Source organism: Coturnix japonica, chromosome 11 (genome assembly GCF_001577835.2).
Source record: "Coturnix japonica isolate 7356 chromosome 11, Coturnix japonica 2.1, whole genome shotgun sequence".
NCBI lineage: Eukaryota > Metazoa > Chordata > Aves > Galliformes > Phasianidae > Coturnix > Coturnix japonica.
In genome coordinates this window covers 12473508-12492831 of record NC_029526.1, presented here as the reverse complement: position 1 = coordinate 12492831, position 19324 = coordinate 12473508, and the positions used below count along the sequence as shown (strand labels likewise).

At 36.1% G+C, this 19324-nt stretch overlaps 1 protein-coding gene across 1 annotated transcript in view; it reads right to left on the bottom strand.

Moving 5' to 3' along the window:
* WWOX (WW domain containing oxidoreductase) overlaps positions 1-19324 on the bottom strand; it is a 437105-nt gene that overhangs the window by 338644 nt on the left and 79137 nt on the right. The window contains exon 6 of the mRNA XM_015874118.2: positions 7251-7339. Coding sequence (XP_015729604.1) covers positions 7251-7339 — 89 coding nt within the window. The remainder of the gene's footprint in view (positions 1-7250; positions 7340-19324) is intronic.

Below are 19324 nucleotides of genomic sequence, written 5' to 3'. Positions count from 1 at the left end.
GACTGTGAATAGAAAACAGAAGGAAGCTACAACTCACAAGAAAGGCCAGTTACTACTTTCATTACGTATCATGGTATTTTCCATTGAAAACAACTAACCCTTTGGAATATGTTTTAGGAACCGTGGCTGATCATCTAAACAATAAAACAGTTTATGCACTTTGAACATTTCACTTGCCACTGACAACTCTTTCCTCTGTTTTGCCCAGAGAAATATAGAGCTGTAATCAAGCCCACAGCAGCTGTGTGCTGCCATTCAGACCTGAAAGATTCCATGTTGTGATAAAAATTAATGTCTTTTGAAATCCTCAGGGATTTTTGATGCCTTGGGAGCAGCTAATGAAGAAATACAACCTTTGCAGAGTATAACACAATTTTTTGTGGTTCTAAGATTAAGACACGTGTGGCCTATGCACAGTCTGTCTAAAGTCAGCAGTAAAGCAATCATACTCACGTGCCAAAAGACTCTGCCTTCATGTGTTTCAATTATCTCCCATATAAAAGCTTTAACTAATTTTTTTAATCAACTGCTTAAGCATTAAAATATATTTGCCTTATATTTCAGAAATTTTAGAAGACAACATCATTTACACACAAATCTTAAAATCCATTAAGCTATACAACAGCAAATTCCTTGGGTTTTTGGTGTTTTTTTTGCAACAGAGTAGATTTTAATTAAGCAGATTAAGTCATATATATTTGACTTCCTTAGATACTCAAAACACACTTTGCAGCTGATGTGTCTTCTGGAACTTTGTGGAAAGAAAGTGCCTCTGGAGACTTCTAGAAATGGACTCCAAAACACTTTATGGGCTGCCTTAGACCTGTCTTAGACTTTGGCATAAACACATGGCTCAAAACAGGAATCAAAACCACCGGTGTGCTGAGCAGAAGCCACTCAGGATTCGTGGTCCTAACATATACCTGGCTAGAGTAAGTCAGAAAAGAAATAGACGGACAAAGCAAATCCCAAATTTTCTCAAGAACAACAGGTCTGTTTCAAGAAGCTTCCTTTCTTTTGACTTTCTTACAGGCCACTTTTCAAATCCTAAGGAATTAGGCCGAGCTCAGCCTTTTACAAAATGCTGCTGCTGATGGCAGCAGTGCCATCCCCATTGCATAATTACATGCTGCTGTGTGTGACAATACGACAGCCTCCAAACCTTCACCTCCTACCTTTCAGGAGCACTTATTAAGCACCAGCTTGTGGACTGGGTGGTGGTGGCAAAGGGATACTTTCCATCCCTTCTACCCAAACCACATCATTTTCCAGAAATTAACACAACATTTACAGGGCCGGGCTGTGTATACAAGAAGAAATGACTCTAATAGTTTGGTCTGGGCAGTCACTAGTGAGCAGAGTTTTGGTTCCAGTCTCCTATTTAAATACATAATTCTGGACTCTGGAGATTCATTCCCTCATTCCTCCACTGTAATTTGAGTATTTAAGCATACCTGCAGTTTCATCTCTTTGTTCACCTCGTCATCTACAGCTGAGTAGAATAAATAACTAACAGGACATTGTTTTCTTAGTTCAAAGTTATAGTCCAGATCCATGCCACAGTGACATTTATGGCACTTCTGTGAGAGTTTTGGTCTGCTCTGACTCTGAAGATGAACAGTAGCCAAATAGCCTTCCCTGAGATCAAGTGAAGGGCAGCATTCCCATCAGCATTACAAATTATGCTGAAATCTGGAGCTGAGATTTTTATCAAAATTGGCTTCAAATTTCTTCTTGCTTACACACTGAAGAGGAATCAAAAAGTACTTCCAAAGCAGTTGGTTTCATTTTCCACTCTCCATTTTGTTTCCAGTGCTAGAGCTAAAGGTAGTCTGAGCCAACCAAAACAGCCAATCCAGGTACTGAGAGAAACAGAAACAGCCACACATCTTCAGATGCCAAATGCAGGAGGGAGACTCTATTCCCTGTAACTTAAGGAAGAAATCTGGATAACCCTGCAAAGATGAGTGGCAAGTTCACAAATCTTAGGCAGTCCAGTTATAAAACTGCAAGCACCTATGATTCATTCTGCTGTCAATGCACAAAAGCATTTAATTTTATTTGCAGGTGTACTTTCAGTTAATGTTTAATTAATGTTATAGTCCATCGTATATTTTAATTAAGAGTTTGACTTTAAGAAAATGTTCTGAGAATGGAGATATTTCTTGTGTTCCAATGCAGCAGATAAGGTGATCTGGTGAAAACATCATGTTCTCTGGCCTCCAGTAAAAGTGGGGGAGGGATTAAGCTTGAAAGATTCCTAATTAAAAAAAAAATACTGGAAATAGTTTCTGGATGCACATGACTTGACACATGCTACTATAATGGGGTAATTGTGTACAAGAGCTTAAAGACAGAAGGAAAGAAAAACAAAAAAGGAAGGAAAGAAAGAAGATATTTATGCAGAAAGCCAATCCCTAGGCTTTAATAAGACACAGTACCACCACATAAGGAAAACAAAGTGTTTCACTCTAATATTATTACGAATGTTTCAAATTCAGTCAAACTTTGATCTTATTTAAATTTAAGATACATGCTGTCTGCAACAATAACTTCCAAGTTATGCATGTTTCCATACTTAATTCAACGTGGATATTTTTGAATATCTCAAAACTTACAATGCTGTCCAGAAGTTTGTGTCTGAGTAGCACTGTTAGAATGCAAGTCGTATTCTGAGTTCAAGAGACAAATTTAATAGTTCAACTGTTTCTAGCTTTAATTCACAAGACGCGTGTCTATAAATTTCAAAGATGTCTGCAGGTTAGAAAATATATTCACACTTTGAATAACATTACGCAGTGGCAACAATTGTCTCTAACAAAGAGAACTCTACTACAGAACTGTTTGGTGTATTGGCATAAAAGCATCACTAATAATTCCTTTAAATTGTATATTCCTTTTTTTCTGGACCCTTTAAATTGTCTGTGAAACAACTCACTGAACAGATCCCATTTTCTACATATGTATTTATAGGTACAGATAGAATTTTTCATACGACCTCTGTGATTTAATTGCTGTTAACTTAGAATTTTATTTTATTTTTTTTTAAAAAAAAGAAAGAAAATAAAGCATGTAATAAATCAGTCATCATACATGTAGATCTAGAAAAACAGTATTCTGCGGTGAATTTTTAGCAGGCTCAGAAATCTTAATTGCATCTGCAAGGTTTCATAACACTTCTGGTTGCAGCATGAAAAATGTATGCACTTATGGAGTCTGTGGCCTTGGTTAAGGAGGCCAACTGAAAATCTAGCCCTCTCCATTTGGGGTCTGGTTGGGGAAACAAGAAGAGTCTAAGTTCCAAACAGAGGATCATAATTTGTAACTGCTGTCTTTTTGTACTCCTATATACAGTATAAACGAATAAACTGTTAACATCTGCCAAACTCTTACCACAATAATAATAATAATAACAATAATAAATATGTATTTTAAAGTATTGAAAAGAAACAGAAGTGAAAATCTACAGACAGAAGTCCTACATAACTGAGTTGCATAACTGTGACTTGCTGATTCCAACTCAGCAAACTCTCAGTAGTAGCTATTGGCAAATGCTGTTGTTTTTTTTTAATTTGAAGTAAACCACGTTTTTTCAGGATAATCTCATTCTTTATCTTAAACATGGAGAACATTAAATTGATGTTTTACTGTTTGGCTGAAGAAAACTTTAATTCAAACCAAGCAGTACCGCACACCACTCCAAGCTAAGATGCACATAAAATTTGATCTGCAACTTTATCGCTCAGTTCTGCCCACTGTTTTGATCATATCACAGTTCTTATGCTGAGGATCATGCAAGTGGAATGATAAAATGATTGTAGGCATTGGAAAAAAAAAACAATACCTACCCTGTACATTTTAGGGCTGAAATATATCTCCTTCACAATTAAACCATGCAGGCTGTAGTCAAATGTGTGATGACCGAAGAAATATCAAACGTAAGTTCCGTTAAAAATTTCAAATCCTTCTGTCCATGAACTGCCAAATACTGATGCTTGCTAGATTTAAATGCTACATTGCATAGAAGCACAGGAGGGCAGTCATTTGTCTTAAAGTGGGATTAATACCAACCATAATTCCTCACATTGTGCCCAATCAATGTAGAGAAGATTCAATTCAGTGTTTTTAGTTCCAAAAGCCTAATATGAAAGATTGGATTGTCTGCCTCATCCAACTGTACAAAAAGCAGCTAATAGCAAATCCATCGTAGCCCAGAACATTATTAAAAACAGATCATTTATTTGATTTTCTTTAACAGAGACATTCAATCAACTGCCTGAGCTGAAAACTAGCAGAGGGGAAAGACTAGAGACAGACAGTAGAAATAACCTGAGCAAATTTAGCTCTCAGGTGCACTGAGACCATTTTTCCTGCTCTCATCCTACCCCTACCACCATCTTCACGAGAGAGGTGAAAGTCACCCACTCTTGGTAGAAACAGACAGTGAGAAACTGCCCTAGAGACAACAAGCTGGGTGTCCTCCAAGAGTGTCACTTCAAGAAAAACTTCAAGAAAACCTAAAATTAGTAACCATCACTGTGCCATAATGAATGCTTGCTCTAAACAATTTGTTTTGCAAACTCTTTGGCCCTGCCTGGTAGTCAGGTCAGACTACCATTTCATACATCAGTCACATTGTGTCCAGTTTGTGCTGCAGTCCCATGATGAAATACGGGGTAGATCTGCAATATTATCATATTCCATCAGAAGACTTTGGGAGATTGAACAGCAACTATTACCTTTACCTTTTCCTTCCCACAGAATCTTCTTAACGGAAAGAGAAATTAAAACTGGGAAGTGCTGTTCTGGTAAGGTAAGCTTGTATTCAGCTTCAATCACAGACCTGTAAGACCTAGGATAGCCTTTTATCCCAAAGTTTCATTTGAGACTACATGGATAAAGAAAAGTCTCAGGAAAAAGCAGCTGTATCTACTGAAGAGTATAAATAATGGGAAACAAAAAACTATTTTTTTTTCCTATGAGGATAAAGAATTTTCTGGAGTATATTTATAGGAACACAGCATAATTTACCAGTGTTTATACACTCTAAGCTCAAATTTTATCTGTGGACAAGGCTGCAACACTTAATAAATCCAGAAAGGAATACAAGGTTCCTTTCAAATCTCTTTGAGTTTTCGTGCTTCTAAGATTGATCATCTGCTTTTTACTTTTATCTTAGCTCTTACCTACTACTTCAAACTGTATTAAAAGTTCCTTTCCAGAGTACCTTTCCACCCATTTATTATTTATGTTTTTCTCAGTGCTCCCTCTGTTGCATTATTTGTTATTTCATGCAACCAGCTCCTGCTGAGCAGAGGATGACATTTCTCCATTCTTCAAGTCGTTTTCAGGATCTCTTTGGTTCTCAAACACATTCAAGAAAGCAGCTTTTTCTCCTGGTTTTTACTAGTTTAGCATTTTTCCCTCTAACCCTGGTAATCCTCACCCCTTCCCCACCTAAAAGAAGTTTTGATCTGTTAAGGAAAAGAAATTTAGGGATGCTTTTATCCGAAGTACTTCCACTTTAGCTTTCTTATTCAGGACCAAGAAACTGAGAACCATAAAACTCAGAACTCAAATGATGAGAGCCTTCTTCAAAAAACAAACAAACAAACAAAACAACAACTTAATTTTTCTTCTACTTTATTGCTAAAGAATCTGTAGGAAGATTTTGTAAGAAAAACTGTATACTTATCCAGTATCTCCTATGTTCGTAACTAAGATTTACAGCTACTACGCTAAAACTGTGAATGTATCACAGTACACCCTCTCACCCAGGTCCAGGAAAGCAGAGATACCAAGGCCTTATGGATATTAAGCTACCAGCTTATAGACTTGCCAAAGCATAAAGTACAAGATTCATTCAGCTTGACACTGAAGCCTGTAAGGTTTTGTTCAACTGCTTAAAAAGCTACTAATGCAAAGGAATCACTGATCTGACAAAGGCCTCTGGACATGACTGCAAAACAGAGACAAAAGTAGTTAGTGCACATTAGTGCTGGAAAACACATAGGGCTGGCATTGCAGTAATAAGATGCCATTGCCACATAATTGCTTTTCTGACCATATCTAGATACAGTTGCATCAGAAAAAAATCAGTAGGTCTTCCCGTCCACTCTCCTGCCTGTGCTGATGATTGCAAGGTAACTCTTCTGTATCTGCATCAGATAGAAGACCCACTGCGACAGGCAGTGAGGGAGCCTGGTTACCATTCAGACTCAAAGTTTAAAATATAGCTGGAAATTCATTTTTGTCTAAACCCCACACACTTCTCAATAGTTACAGGGCCTTTGACTTTTCAATAATGCTCAGAGCAGCTCCACCAGACACACACGCATCTAAGCACACATTCTAGACAGAAATATCCCAAGGCAAGACACAGGCTGTAGCCAATGACTAAAATTTTTCAGAATAAAACAAGAGCAAAACATTAGGAAACTCGATCAGAGGCAACACAGCTAAACGCTGGTAAAACAAGGCATGCTAACAGAAGTCAAACAGGTTTTACTGATTCCAAATCTTTTCATTTTCTAATTTCTATAGCAAAATTTGATTTAAGAACATTCACTTCAACAGATTTATAACATGCATACCAAATGGACCGCATAGGATGAGCGTACGGTATGATTGGCAATGCACAAATCAAGTTAAGAACTGCATCTGAAGGAAGGGTGGTTTTAGCTTTTCATGGTACCACAACCTCTTTTTAAATAAATGTAGCATACTAAAAGCATGAAGAAATTAAATTAAATTTCTTTCTAATCTTTCTGTTCTCAATTAAAACATGTTATAAAACTGAGTTAGTATTAAAACTGCAAGGCTTTTTGTCTTTCTATTTCATGACAATTTGCAGACATGAAGATGCTAGACAGTACAAAAACTGTTACAAAAGAATTGGAAAAGGATATGGTAGGTTAGACAAGAAAGCAAGACAACGAGTGTGCAAACACTCGTTCACCCACAAACTTTCAAACCACAACAGAACTGATAAAACTTGCCCAAGCTGTTTTTTATACAGTTCATCTTTGGCCTTTCTCAATAGCTGGAGTGTTATTGATGCCCTCCTTTAGGCTTAAGATATAGACACACATTGAATTCTGGGAGATCTGCAATTATTTTCTAGGATGAAAACAAAGTGTCTCAATTTACCTACTGTGGTAACTGATCAGTCCAGCTGTGGTGAGTTCTGCCAATTTTGCTCAGCTGATAAATAACAAGAAATTATTAAGTGTAATCTTCTGAGTACTTACATGTTCTTGGATTTGAATGCTTCAGCAAAGTTCTGCACACTGCGCAGAGAAGCAAGGTCTAAGGTCATCGCTTCTACTTTGGCTTTATGCTAGAGAAAGAGAAAATAAAATAAATAAAAGACAAATAACAGCAAGTATAGTTCACAGTATCATATTGTAGCAAATGTATTATGAAACAAGTCTGAGTCTCTTGTTCAACATTACAACCCCAAAGCGAATACAAATCATCAACTGGAATAGACGAGCACAACATTCAGTGCCAGAAATAGCATTTTATTGTTGTGGTTCTGCTAAAGACCATATAGTGCACAGCTTTAAGTAATGCAATGAATTGACACGAGGTAGTTTTAAGGTTAATATGGTACCCTTTTTTCTTTCCCTTTAGCTAGTGAAACTTCTATGTAAGTCATGAAATAAAAGGTGCAGTATGCATTATTCTTAATGCGTGCATTTTAAATAAGCCAATGGAAATAAATTTCAAAAAAACTCTATAAAACCAGCTAAAAACAACCCTGTATATTAACCTATATATTAATCTGTTACTCATAGCAGGAGATACGTAATTGCAGAAAACAACCTATCAGCCTACGTAGTTTTTCATTCAGTTTAACAGGGTAAAATGTTTACTAAACAAATAGCTTGTGATATTACAGTCAGCATTAAGAAGAGGATGCACAATCCTGCAAAATGACTGGTTAACCTGTAGGCGCTAACCTTAGGCACCAGCCAGATTCAAGCACTTCTCATAGAGACCATCAGTTCCTCCTGAAGGACAGAAACACTAAGTCTTTACTTTCAACACACACTTTCACACCTGATTTTTTTTCACTCTCTTTCACATTACAATTTAAAAACTAATATTAAAAGAAATAAAGAAAGCTATGAATAAGGCAAGGTACTTTAAAGCTACATTGCTAATAATGTCAGAATAATTCCAGTCAGTGACAGGAATGAGGATTTTGGCTGTAGCCTTTTTGTTTGTTTTTGTTTGTTTTACAGTAGCCCAGCATTATCTTTAATGTTTTCCCTCTTTCTCTGTATGCCTGGGTAGCAGGTATAACAGCACTTATTAAAAGAGAAAGCATGCATTTCTTATTTAAAAAGATAGTAAAAACAAAAAGATATTTCTAAAAGGCATGAAAACTGTAATTGTAATCCACAGTCAGAACTGACTGCTAATGGTATGCTGCAAATCCTGATCTAATGTGTCATAATTTTATTATGCTGATGTCTCTCACCATTTTACTCCACATATTTTCAGTACCGAATTATGCCTCATTTTATGTTGTGAAGTCTTAAATGGGACTTGTCACTTTCCCAAATACAAAAGACAGTCAAGCTTAAAACTGACATCATAATATTCAACCCGCTAAGACAGCAAACTCTACAGTTTTTTACATTAAATTATTAAAATGTATCAATCCTCCTTCTACTGTTTTCACTTCAATTACATCATCTAAGGGAAAATTAAACAACAGAATGGGTGTAGAACCATTTACATAGCTCACTTCTAGCTCACAGGGACTTTACTACACAGTGCAAAAAAGGGACTCTGTGGGGGGGGGGGACTTGCATTTCCCGAAGCCTAAAGAGCAGTTCAAGGCTAACAAGATGTAGGCACCAGCATCGTGTCTTTGACTAAGCCGCCCAAGATGTATCATTCTCTTGGTCCTAACAAGGCCCCCTCCAACAACACTGAAACGTTTTGAAAAGTGCTAAGTAAAAAATTTTTGATGGTTATATGCTCAGTTCTGAAAGCAATTTACCAATATTTCCAGATAAGTTTCATTGCTATAAATAGAAATAACACCAGAAAACACTGTGTTTAGTTTTGTATGCAAGTTGCTCCCTATTGAAGCAAAAATATTAAAATACTTATGTGCAATTGGCTGTATTTTGCACTCACCCTAGAAAAATGCTTATTGAGGCAGAAACTAACAAGAAAGAGAAAACATCCAGAAAGCAAGCAATTTCACTATATGCAATGTATTCACTTTACAGCTTAAAAACTGTTTAAAAATGAACACTGCATGGTAGAGTAGCTTGGCAGTAAACATGATTGTGCATTTGTGTCTTGGTATTGAAGAAGGAGCTCTTTTTCATAGTGAATTTTTCATTCAAATGTAAGTGATGATTTACGTTAAATATAGGTAAAGCACAGCTGCATTTTCCTGAAGGATTGCAAGGAAGTGAAGAGCAGTACAATAAGTTGAAGCATAAAAGCTTTCTCTGTCATAATATTTATTATAATGGCATATAAAATAGCTGAAATAAATAATAGATGACTAAAAGTAAATTCATATGATAAAGAATCTTTCAGCAGACACCATTACTTCTGACTGCTCCAGTTTCATACAGAGTTGAAGAGTCTTAATAAATATGCTGTAGCCCCTGTATCTCATGTAAGTACAAGTCATTTGGTGAGGGCCTACTTAAAATGTAACATAGTGGACACTAGATAATTTACTGCATAATTTCATTCTCAAAAGGTATCATGTACGTATCTGTGGCATTTAAAAGCTACAAACTCAAAGCTGAATACATAGAACAACTAAAAATATCTGACTTCAAGGGACTGAAAATGCAATAAATTGGTTAAAAAATCAGTTTGATAAAAATTATCTTGATGACTGTCTTGTTATGCAAGTAATTCTTTTATGCAGTGTGAGAAATAATTTTAAAAAATCTTCAAGAAAAATATTTATCTTAAAATACATAAAGTTAATAAATAACCCAAACTCAGCATCTGACAGACAGTGCCCAAATAAAGCCCCATTTCCATGCTAAGAGCAAAGCAGAGGATGCTTTGGAAGCATGTCTAGCAATTTAACACACATAGCTCATGACAGCCAATAGCCAGTGCCATGCAGTATTTATTGAGGAACATTATAGGGAAAAAGGCTTTCAGTCAGGATTAGGACTGTAAATATTATTGTCCCTCACATATTCAACATTTGGTACTTCATGCAAAACTGTATTTATGTAATGCCTGCTTTCATACTGCTGTGTGCTTTGAATGCTACAGAACTCCTTCTCAAGGATCTGAATCGGACAATTGCATCTCTTTGCTAGAAGAGAGTCCCAGAGATACATACCAGAACACTTAATGATCATCTTTATATTTCCCTTCAATCATGAAGAACAGATTTTTATGATTCTTTCCCCTTTCCTGACCCCTTCTCTAGAACACTTATGGATGGTCTGGTAGAGAAAAGTTTACCTTGTTGGTGTCTTCTACTATATTGTTATAACAGTAAGAGTCCCCCCTTCAGAAAAACATGAAGCCATCAAGTTGTGATAGGACTGGACTACAAATGCACATCTTACAGCTGAAATGGCAGTTCCCTAGCCTAGAACAAACTTCTGAATTAGAGACTCAGTTTGGTTATAAAAGCAATACTGAAATCCGGACCCTCCTAGGGATTGAAAATAAAGGCATCAGATGAACAATTTAAACTCCAAAGACAAGAGATACGGAAGAGTAGTAAAGGAGACCTGATACAAAAGAGTTCAGTTTTTGAGAGTCCCCACACTGAAACAAAGAACAGCCATATTTTTCCTCCTTCCAAACACTTAATTTACCTATAATTTAAATGTTATGTCATAAATGCAGCTATATTACAGAACTCCCTAGCTATAATTTCTAATTTTTGTTGGACGTGGAAGTGCTTTCTTAGTCATGCAATAGGTCATTTTAATTCCCCAAAATTTATGAACTGTGTGCCTACATACAAAGAGAAATGTAAAATACATTCATCTACTTCTTTGTAGCCACACAGTTTTCTTCAGGTTTCAATACTTACTAGTCTTCAGTAATAAATACCACTACTGTGAGCAATGTTTTGTTTTTTCACAATCTTTACATTAGCCAACGCTTAGATCAGCATCTCTGCAAATTTGGTCTTCTATATATATACTATTGACAATTATAAAGGTAAAAAGAAGAGGAGTTAATCTCAAAAAGAAATGTAGATATCTTTGTAGAAATAAGCTACAACAACCCCAAATCATGCTTACAAAGTGTAACTAAAGCCAGTCTCCAAGGGCCATTTTAAAAATTATTTATTCCTTAACCATACAGAAGAAGAAAAAAAAAAACCACACAGAAATTACTAGACTATAATTTCAGAACACTTCAATTTGCAGGCTCCAAATGTCCTTGATTTTTCTTGGATACGTGTGGTTCCATTGCACGCAGTACACATCTGCTTCAATAACAAGAAAGTACATGCATTAAAAAAATATATCTACCATAGGTTTTGGCAGTAGGAATTTGTCTAGCTCTTAATGTACACAAACTGTTGGTATTTCCTTGGAAGCCTACTTATAGCTGGATTTTTTTCTTTCCCTGGATATGGATCATTTCTTTCCATTTCCAAACCCCATTCCTGTAAAGCTCATTTAAATTCATCTTGGGGAATCTCAAGTAATCTTGGCAATATATTACATGTGTATGGTTTACTGTTCTAATAAACATATATTCTTGTTTACAGAATAATAGAGAGCCTGGGAACATGTAACAGGATCTGGACTGTGGAGAACCTCCTATTCAAATGCTTTCAATTCTTTTCATTCTGAAAGATTTGAAGTGATAGTAGAACACACTGTCAAAAACAGCAACAACACAAACAGCATTGGGATAATTTAGAAGCCACCGACTATTTTCTTCTAAAAAAAAAAAATGCTCAGTTTGAGGTTGTTGCTGCTAATCATCCGCAGCCTTAAAGACGAGCTATCTTATACGTACAGCTGCACATACAGGGATGAATAAAACTTATAACAGGGTTTCTCATTTAGACTTTGCACACACAGAAAACATGAATGTCCTTACTACAGATGCCAAGCGAGTCGAGAAAAGCGTGATGGTCAAAAGGGCGACAATGTTTAAGTAAATACAAAACGAACCCTTTTCCCCTGTTCTCTCATGATCCATAATCATAAGCCATGTTGTTGCCGGAAAGTGCAGACATGCACTGCGCAGTGCATTAATCCTTCAAACACTAACAGATGCCGTCAGGGATTTAGGCTGGAATGTATTTACAAAGTGACAAATTATGTTCCGTATTATACAGAGAGAGAAAGAGCACCCACAAATAGGCTGATAAATGTCAGCTGCAGTCACGACAAACAGTTTATTTTTATTATACTGTAACCACAAATGTTTTTTTGCAGGGAGGGCCAAAGATTTATTTGTTGTAGGAAAAAAAACAAGATTATATATGACACAAAGTAATAACTGTGAGATCACTGATGTTCTGGGCAGTTTGCCCTCATGGAAGCTACGTTCAGATTGAAAAATGCTGCTTAAAAATGGTATGTTATATGACACAAAGTAAATAGTTCATAAATCTGTATTGCAACAACAATAACTAACAATTAAAGACAATCTTGCGCTGAGGCTCATATAAGCTAGAAGGAAAGTTTAGTATTTCTTTTAGTGCAACGCCGAAAATGAAGTAACAGTTTTAAAGTAAACCTGATAAATTGTTTCAGATTAAGAGCAAAGTGCAATAGCTGCGATATCGAAGCAGCGTATCTTAAACACGGGAACAGGGCGCTCTGTCTAGGAACAGTCAGTGCGGCACAATTAATTGGCAGCACAGTGACGTCTGCAGGCTTACAAACGCACTGCAGCTGTTAGGAAGTACCTCAAATCCTGCCTATGGGGTTAGGGTACAGTACACACACACCCACTTAATACTGGAAAAATACAAATGCAGATATTCTTAAAAGTCATTACTGCTTTAATTCCAAGGTGCTTCAGCATCAGCAGAAATACTTGGACAAACAAGGAAATGGGAAAAAAAATTAAAGACTTTTTAATGTGCAGTTCACGGCATATAATCTCCTAACTCTGAATACGATAATACAGACATCTTACAGGACTCTATCCTCAGATAAATAAATGCAGATACAAATTTGGCCTTCGACTTCCACAACTGTTCACATCTCCTGGCTAAGAGACTGACACCAAACAAAACCATCTCAGGTCACATTTCCATCTACGTAATTTTAGAAAGTGAAATAAAAGGGCTGAATCACATTAGTAAAGATTTCTTCTACAAATAAAGGTTGGCAGGATCAGGTTCTCAATACAAACCCAATATTCACAATATGGACTTTGATGAAATATACAAAGTCTTTCTGTATGCACAAAAAAATATCAAGCATATTTGAACTGGAATATGGAAACCCAGCTCTATGCCACTTGTGTTCTGATGACACACAAAAGAAGTTGCTGGGGTTTTTTACACCTTCTTTCTAAAGAAATAAAGATTATATAACAGAGAAAACATGAACAAATGGACTGGAATTAAATTTCATTGAAAATGTGGCCCATCTCAGGGATTGTGTTATTCTATTTGTGATCAACAATGTAAAGCCTTAATTAAAAACCCAATGTAATCCCAGGGATGCCTAAAAATTGAAGCTCAAAGTCTAGGCCATGTATTTTACAGGTGCAGAAAGCCAACTGCATTCAGCACAGACAGAAGGGGTCACGAGTCCAGGTCACATAGTTCTACTAAGAAAGCCAAAAAGAGCTTTGGCAGAAATATGAATTGAATCCAATATAGTGCCTCATTTTTTAAGCAAAGTGGAACACTGATATTAACCAAAAATATCTACCTGAAGAATAAGCACACAAAATTGATATGAATGTTTCATAGCTTAGAGGGAGGGAGAAGCAAGTTAAAAAGAAAATACCTCTTGCTCTCATTCCCCTTAAGAAAAGAAGCAAAACTGAAACACAAAGAACTAAAGATAAGCAGCTTGGTAAGTCTGTGAGTAGTACTCTCCCTGCTGGACATAAAGACTTTTAGACCCTTTCTACAGTTCTGCTGCCATAAGGGTTAATAGCAGCCCTTACTGTAGTCACTCGGTTACTGAATTAATTCCAATTTCATTGATATTGTCAGATATGGCTAAATAATTGGAATATATTCTACCTTACATCTTTTGCTTTTTCAGCTAATAGCTTAGGCTTTCCCCGAATTGCAAGGTAAATATTGGCTGTACCTACCTGAATACCTGAAAAAAATAGCTGCTACTGTATATCTTACCCATATGCCACATGCAAAAATGTAAAACATATTAAAAAAAAAAAAAAATCAAAAAGAAAATTTCCAAGCAGATGTTTATAAACAGAAGGTAACGGATAAAAACCCAAACACAATGCTGCATTATGTTACATGATTCACTGATGAACCCATTGGAACTACAGCAAAAAGCCCTTCTGGAAAACTTCCAGAAATTAAAAGGTGCAAACAAGCTGCCTAATACCCTTGCTTAGACTGAATTCTTATGAAGAAAATAAAGTTTATTGTCTGGAAACAGAGAAAGCATGAGGAAAGCACTAAAGCAATGGAGGTGAACAATTAGACAGATGTTCACTTAAGGAAATAAAGAGAACAGAAGAAGCCATCACTGAGGAATTTTACGAGAGTACTGACAACTCTGCACCTCATCAAGGGCACTGGTAAAGTTAAAGCCACTGAAGACGTTTCTGTTCAAATCCAGGCTAACTGCTGACCTTGCAGAAGTCTGCATTTAGCAAATGTGGCTTAGGAAAATAGCATTATACTTTTCATTTCACCATTTTTCCAAACACCATACATACATTGTACTGCATATTTCAAGGAAGTTAACTGCACTTCCTTATATCATAATATAATACTCTCATGATTTGTCCTAACTATGTCTGTGCATCAGGAAAATCTATATTAAAAAAGATTCTGTCATTTAAGTAAAATTAAATACTGCCAGTTACATCTCATCTTCATAAAAGCATACACACGAACGGCTGGAATGGTTTTTGGTTAATACAATTAAATGACACCATCATCAAGAGTTTGCATAGTACGCAATATGCTGAATTGAACAAACGCAGTACTGTCACATTTAACTACCAAAAGATTAAGGGAGAAAAAAAAACCAATATCTTGTTGATAATATGTCCACATAAAACAGAGAGAAAGACATAGAGGCAAAACCATGGAAAAGGAATTAAACAACACTGAGAGAGAGGATTCTTTTGGCAAGTACGGAAGTGTTTTCTGTGCTGGTGCAGGCTGAGGCACTAATATCATTTGTTTCCAAAAAAACATATTTCTACTGTTTAAAATACAATTTCAAGATCCTGATTTATGATAATACTTCCAGTGTGGCTTTTCAGAGAGAAAAAATAAAATAAAATTCCTCCAAATATCAAATGCAATCCTGATTTCTCCATTCCTTTTATCAATTAACATGCTTTTAAAAATTACTCTCAAAGTATTATGGAAATATAGCTCATCATCATTAATACAACTCTCATCATTTTCCTGTTTACTGCACACCACTTCCTATTATGGACAATAGAACCATTATCAAGTCCTATTACAACAAAACATTACACTGTTTCTGAAGTGTAAATATAAATATGACACATCACCTTAGCCACACAGTACAGGATGCACAGATATTAGCAGTGACCTATCCAGTTATCCAATTGCCAAAGACTTCCCACCAGCTTTAAAGCCTGGAGAAGTCTAACTTGCTCTTTAGTATTGTTAGCATAACCTATTTTGGCATCAGGTAGTAGAGATGGAGATGAAGTGGAGAGGAAGTATTAATTAAAGGCTATGTAGTAATCTATTATCTGTTACTCACACACACAAGAAAACAAAATCCTATGAAACAGATTATTAGAAAATATTTGTTTGTTTTTTAAACAGCCAAAGACTCTTTTGAGCATCAACCAGCTGTTCTGCTTTAAAATATATATATATATATATATATTTCTTTTTTTTTTCCACAAACATTTCCATGCAATCTGCAGTGCAATGTGAGTTTGCCCAGGTCTGCAGGCATCGCCCTGCATATCCCCCACACACTCATGGTTCAAAGTTCTCAGTAACTCCAGAGAAATGAACAAGAAAATTTCATCATTTCACATTTTAAATAATATAAAAGACGTGGAAAGTGATTGATTTAACCATAGAATTGAGATTAGCTACGGGATGGAGTTTTTTAATGTACTGTAAGGTCAAGTAATAGTAAATAATTAATGAATTATGAAAGAAATTTTCTATGAGAAAACACATAAATTATATTCAATGAGACTAGAAGTGTAGTTACACCAAAAATCCATATAATATACCACAAAATGAAGAAAATACATGATACTGAGAAATAAAGGGGTTTTTTGCTAAATACATTGGAATAACTATTACTCGGATGAAATATATACAACATATTCCCACACAAATATATAACTTCCAAAGGTTTTAAATGTCACAGACTACAAGAAAAAGAGAGAATTTTCGATTTTTTTCTATTTTTTTTTGTAGCAAGATTTTCTCATCTCTCCAGCAGTCAGTGTGGAACTCGTGCAGCTGAGAGTGGAATGACCAAGTGGTCATGGTCTACACAGAATCACAGGGATCTTCTTCTAGTCTTACTGCTGGTTTGCTTTTAGCTACAGTCTAAGGACTGCTTGCCCATACTGCTTCTTTACCAGTCTCAATTTGATTTTTTTTTTTTTCATGCTGAGATCTGAGATTTCAGCACAGTGCAGAATTCAATATCCTAATTATCTTCCTTACTTAGACCTTTATGGGCAACTGACATACCATTAGTAACATGAATTCAAGTCAAAACATCAAACGGGAAAATCCTAAAGTCACCCAACATATTTTTTGACTTGATATACACGCTTAGTTCAGTTTAGAGCTTAGTGGATTAGTAGCTGGTAAATTTGTTTAACTGCATAAAATTCATGTTCTGACTTGCAAGGAAATGATATAATGGATTATTTATATTTTTTTAAAGTCCCAATTTTGCTTAGAGAGGAAACAATTCCAGCTTTCAGATTAAATTTTAGCAAAATATTACCCACAGAAAAAGACAAGGAGGAAGGAAAAAAACAAGCAGCTTTTGAGGAATGGATTTCTCACTAACTGTGACCGTTCTTCAGTCATCTGAAAGTGTCCCAGGGGGTAATAAATGAGAAAAGAATAAACACAGCAAAGATTCCTGACAAACTGTTGCATCAAATGCAGACAATCTATCAAACCAATTTCATAAACAGTCCATACTAAAATACTTAAAGTAAGTGTGAGCAGGAAGTTGGGTCTCCAGCAGCAACTGTTTCATCACTTGCTTTGGGTCACAACAGCCGCCAGAACTAGGCAGGTTCTCATATGAAACTCAGTTCCTATGCCAAGTACTTTACAGAATCCTGTTGTCCTTGTACTATTTTCAGGTAAAAGTTTCACAGCCACAGTGTACCTTCCAAAAGTTTCTGGAACTCACAAAGATAACCAATGGCTTTGAACTTCTGAGTGACATTATCATACACTACAACTTGAAAAGCCCACAACTACTGCCAATTTCAACCACGTGATTGACAAAGTTAAGTGAAAATAACCCTTTTCTCCCTTCCCATAGAATCATTCAGCACAATTTCTGAGAATTTTTTCCTTTTATGTTTTTCTGCCTTTTCTAATCTAGAGAGCAAATTTGACCAGTTCACGAACACAGCAAAACTCACAAGGAACAACACAGCACTTCCAGGCATGACTCACTAATTCTCTTAGGCCCTTCTGAAAGGGACATGCCAACATATGGCAGAAAAGGTTTATATTTATAAGACTTTGATTAAGTAGGCAATTTTAGGACAGAGACAAGTTAAAGGAAAATGAAAAAGTTCCAAAAGTATTGAATTTTGTTTAAAAAACATCATTCCTCTAATCAGCATCCACGGATTATTTAATAAGGGAAATTATTCAGCAATGACAAAAAAAAAGTCAGTGAAGTAGATGAGGCAATGAGCATATGTACTCCAACCCTTTTGATGACTTTAGCACTTGTGAGCATTTGGTTTCAATTGAGTTTAAAAACACCTCATATACTGTGGCACTGGATCTCTATTAAAAATAAAATCTATACAAGCAGATGAGATAAAAACCTGAGCTTTTTCTCAAAACTGTGTACAGAGTTGCATGAGAATTTTCTGAAGGTTTTAACTTTCTTGTTTTGTTCCTAAAGACCTGGATGGTCATGCACCTAAAACTGAAGTTCTACCCATAGTCTGCCAGCACTATAAAAGGGCATGGTACTACCAAAGATCCAGTTCTTAACTTCTCTAGTTCAACCGAGCACATTAGCAAGCAACTATTTGCATTTGTAAAGATAAACAGATGGGCATATCCAACCCCTTTAAACTTTTGAACAGCTTATTAGTGTACTCAGCTCTCATTAGAATTGACATGAACCAAAGTACACACCAAATTTCATCTTTCTTTTTAATGAAGTTGAATTGCTTGCTTTAAATAGCAGAAAATACTAAGACTCAAAATCCAACCAGAAATGTCATTATGTCATGAGGAGAAGGATGACAGTGAAAGTAAAGGACTGATTTTTATCAGACCACTTTTCTGCCTCACATCACTAGTTTCTCCCAAGCTACACTATAATGTTTAGAAGCAGCTACAAGCTGCAGCCCCCTGCACTGACCAGACCACATGAAACTGCTCAAACTCTGGCCCCAAAGCTAGAAATGTTAATTCATCATCCTGTCAAAATAATGACATTCATTCATAAATACCATCCAATCTCTTCCGCACCTGGCTGAGTCTTCTGTTCAGCCCAGTGAAACACACTAATTACATAATTTCTCCGCCTGTTCTTTGGACAATGTACCTCACTGTGTTTGAAAAGTGTAATCATATAGAACTAAAACTGGACAAACATCCTTACACTTGACAGAACAGGCAGGCCACAGAACCAGGAACATCAGCTGCAATACTCAGATGCCAAGCCCACTTCTTTGTACACCTTGTATGAAACTCGCAGCATTTCCACTGTCTTGCCCATGCAAAATTCATGGAAGTGCTTCAGGCAACCAATTTAAGATGCTCTCTCAGTGAGAGCACTTAGCTTGTACCCATGGTCCTCACCAAAGGTTCAGTCTTGAAGTACAACTGGTACTTGAACACTAACACATGGGCAAGTGAGGGTCCTCTGTAGCCTTCTATAGCTATAGATTTTTACGCTTCTTGCATAAAAGAATCCAAGCCTAGAATGTCACATCC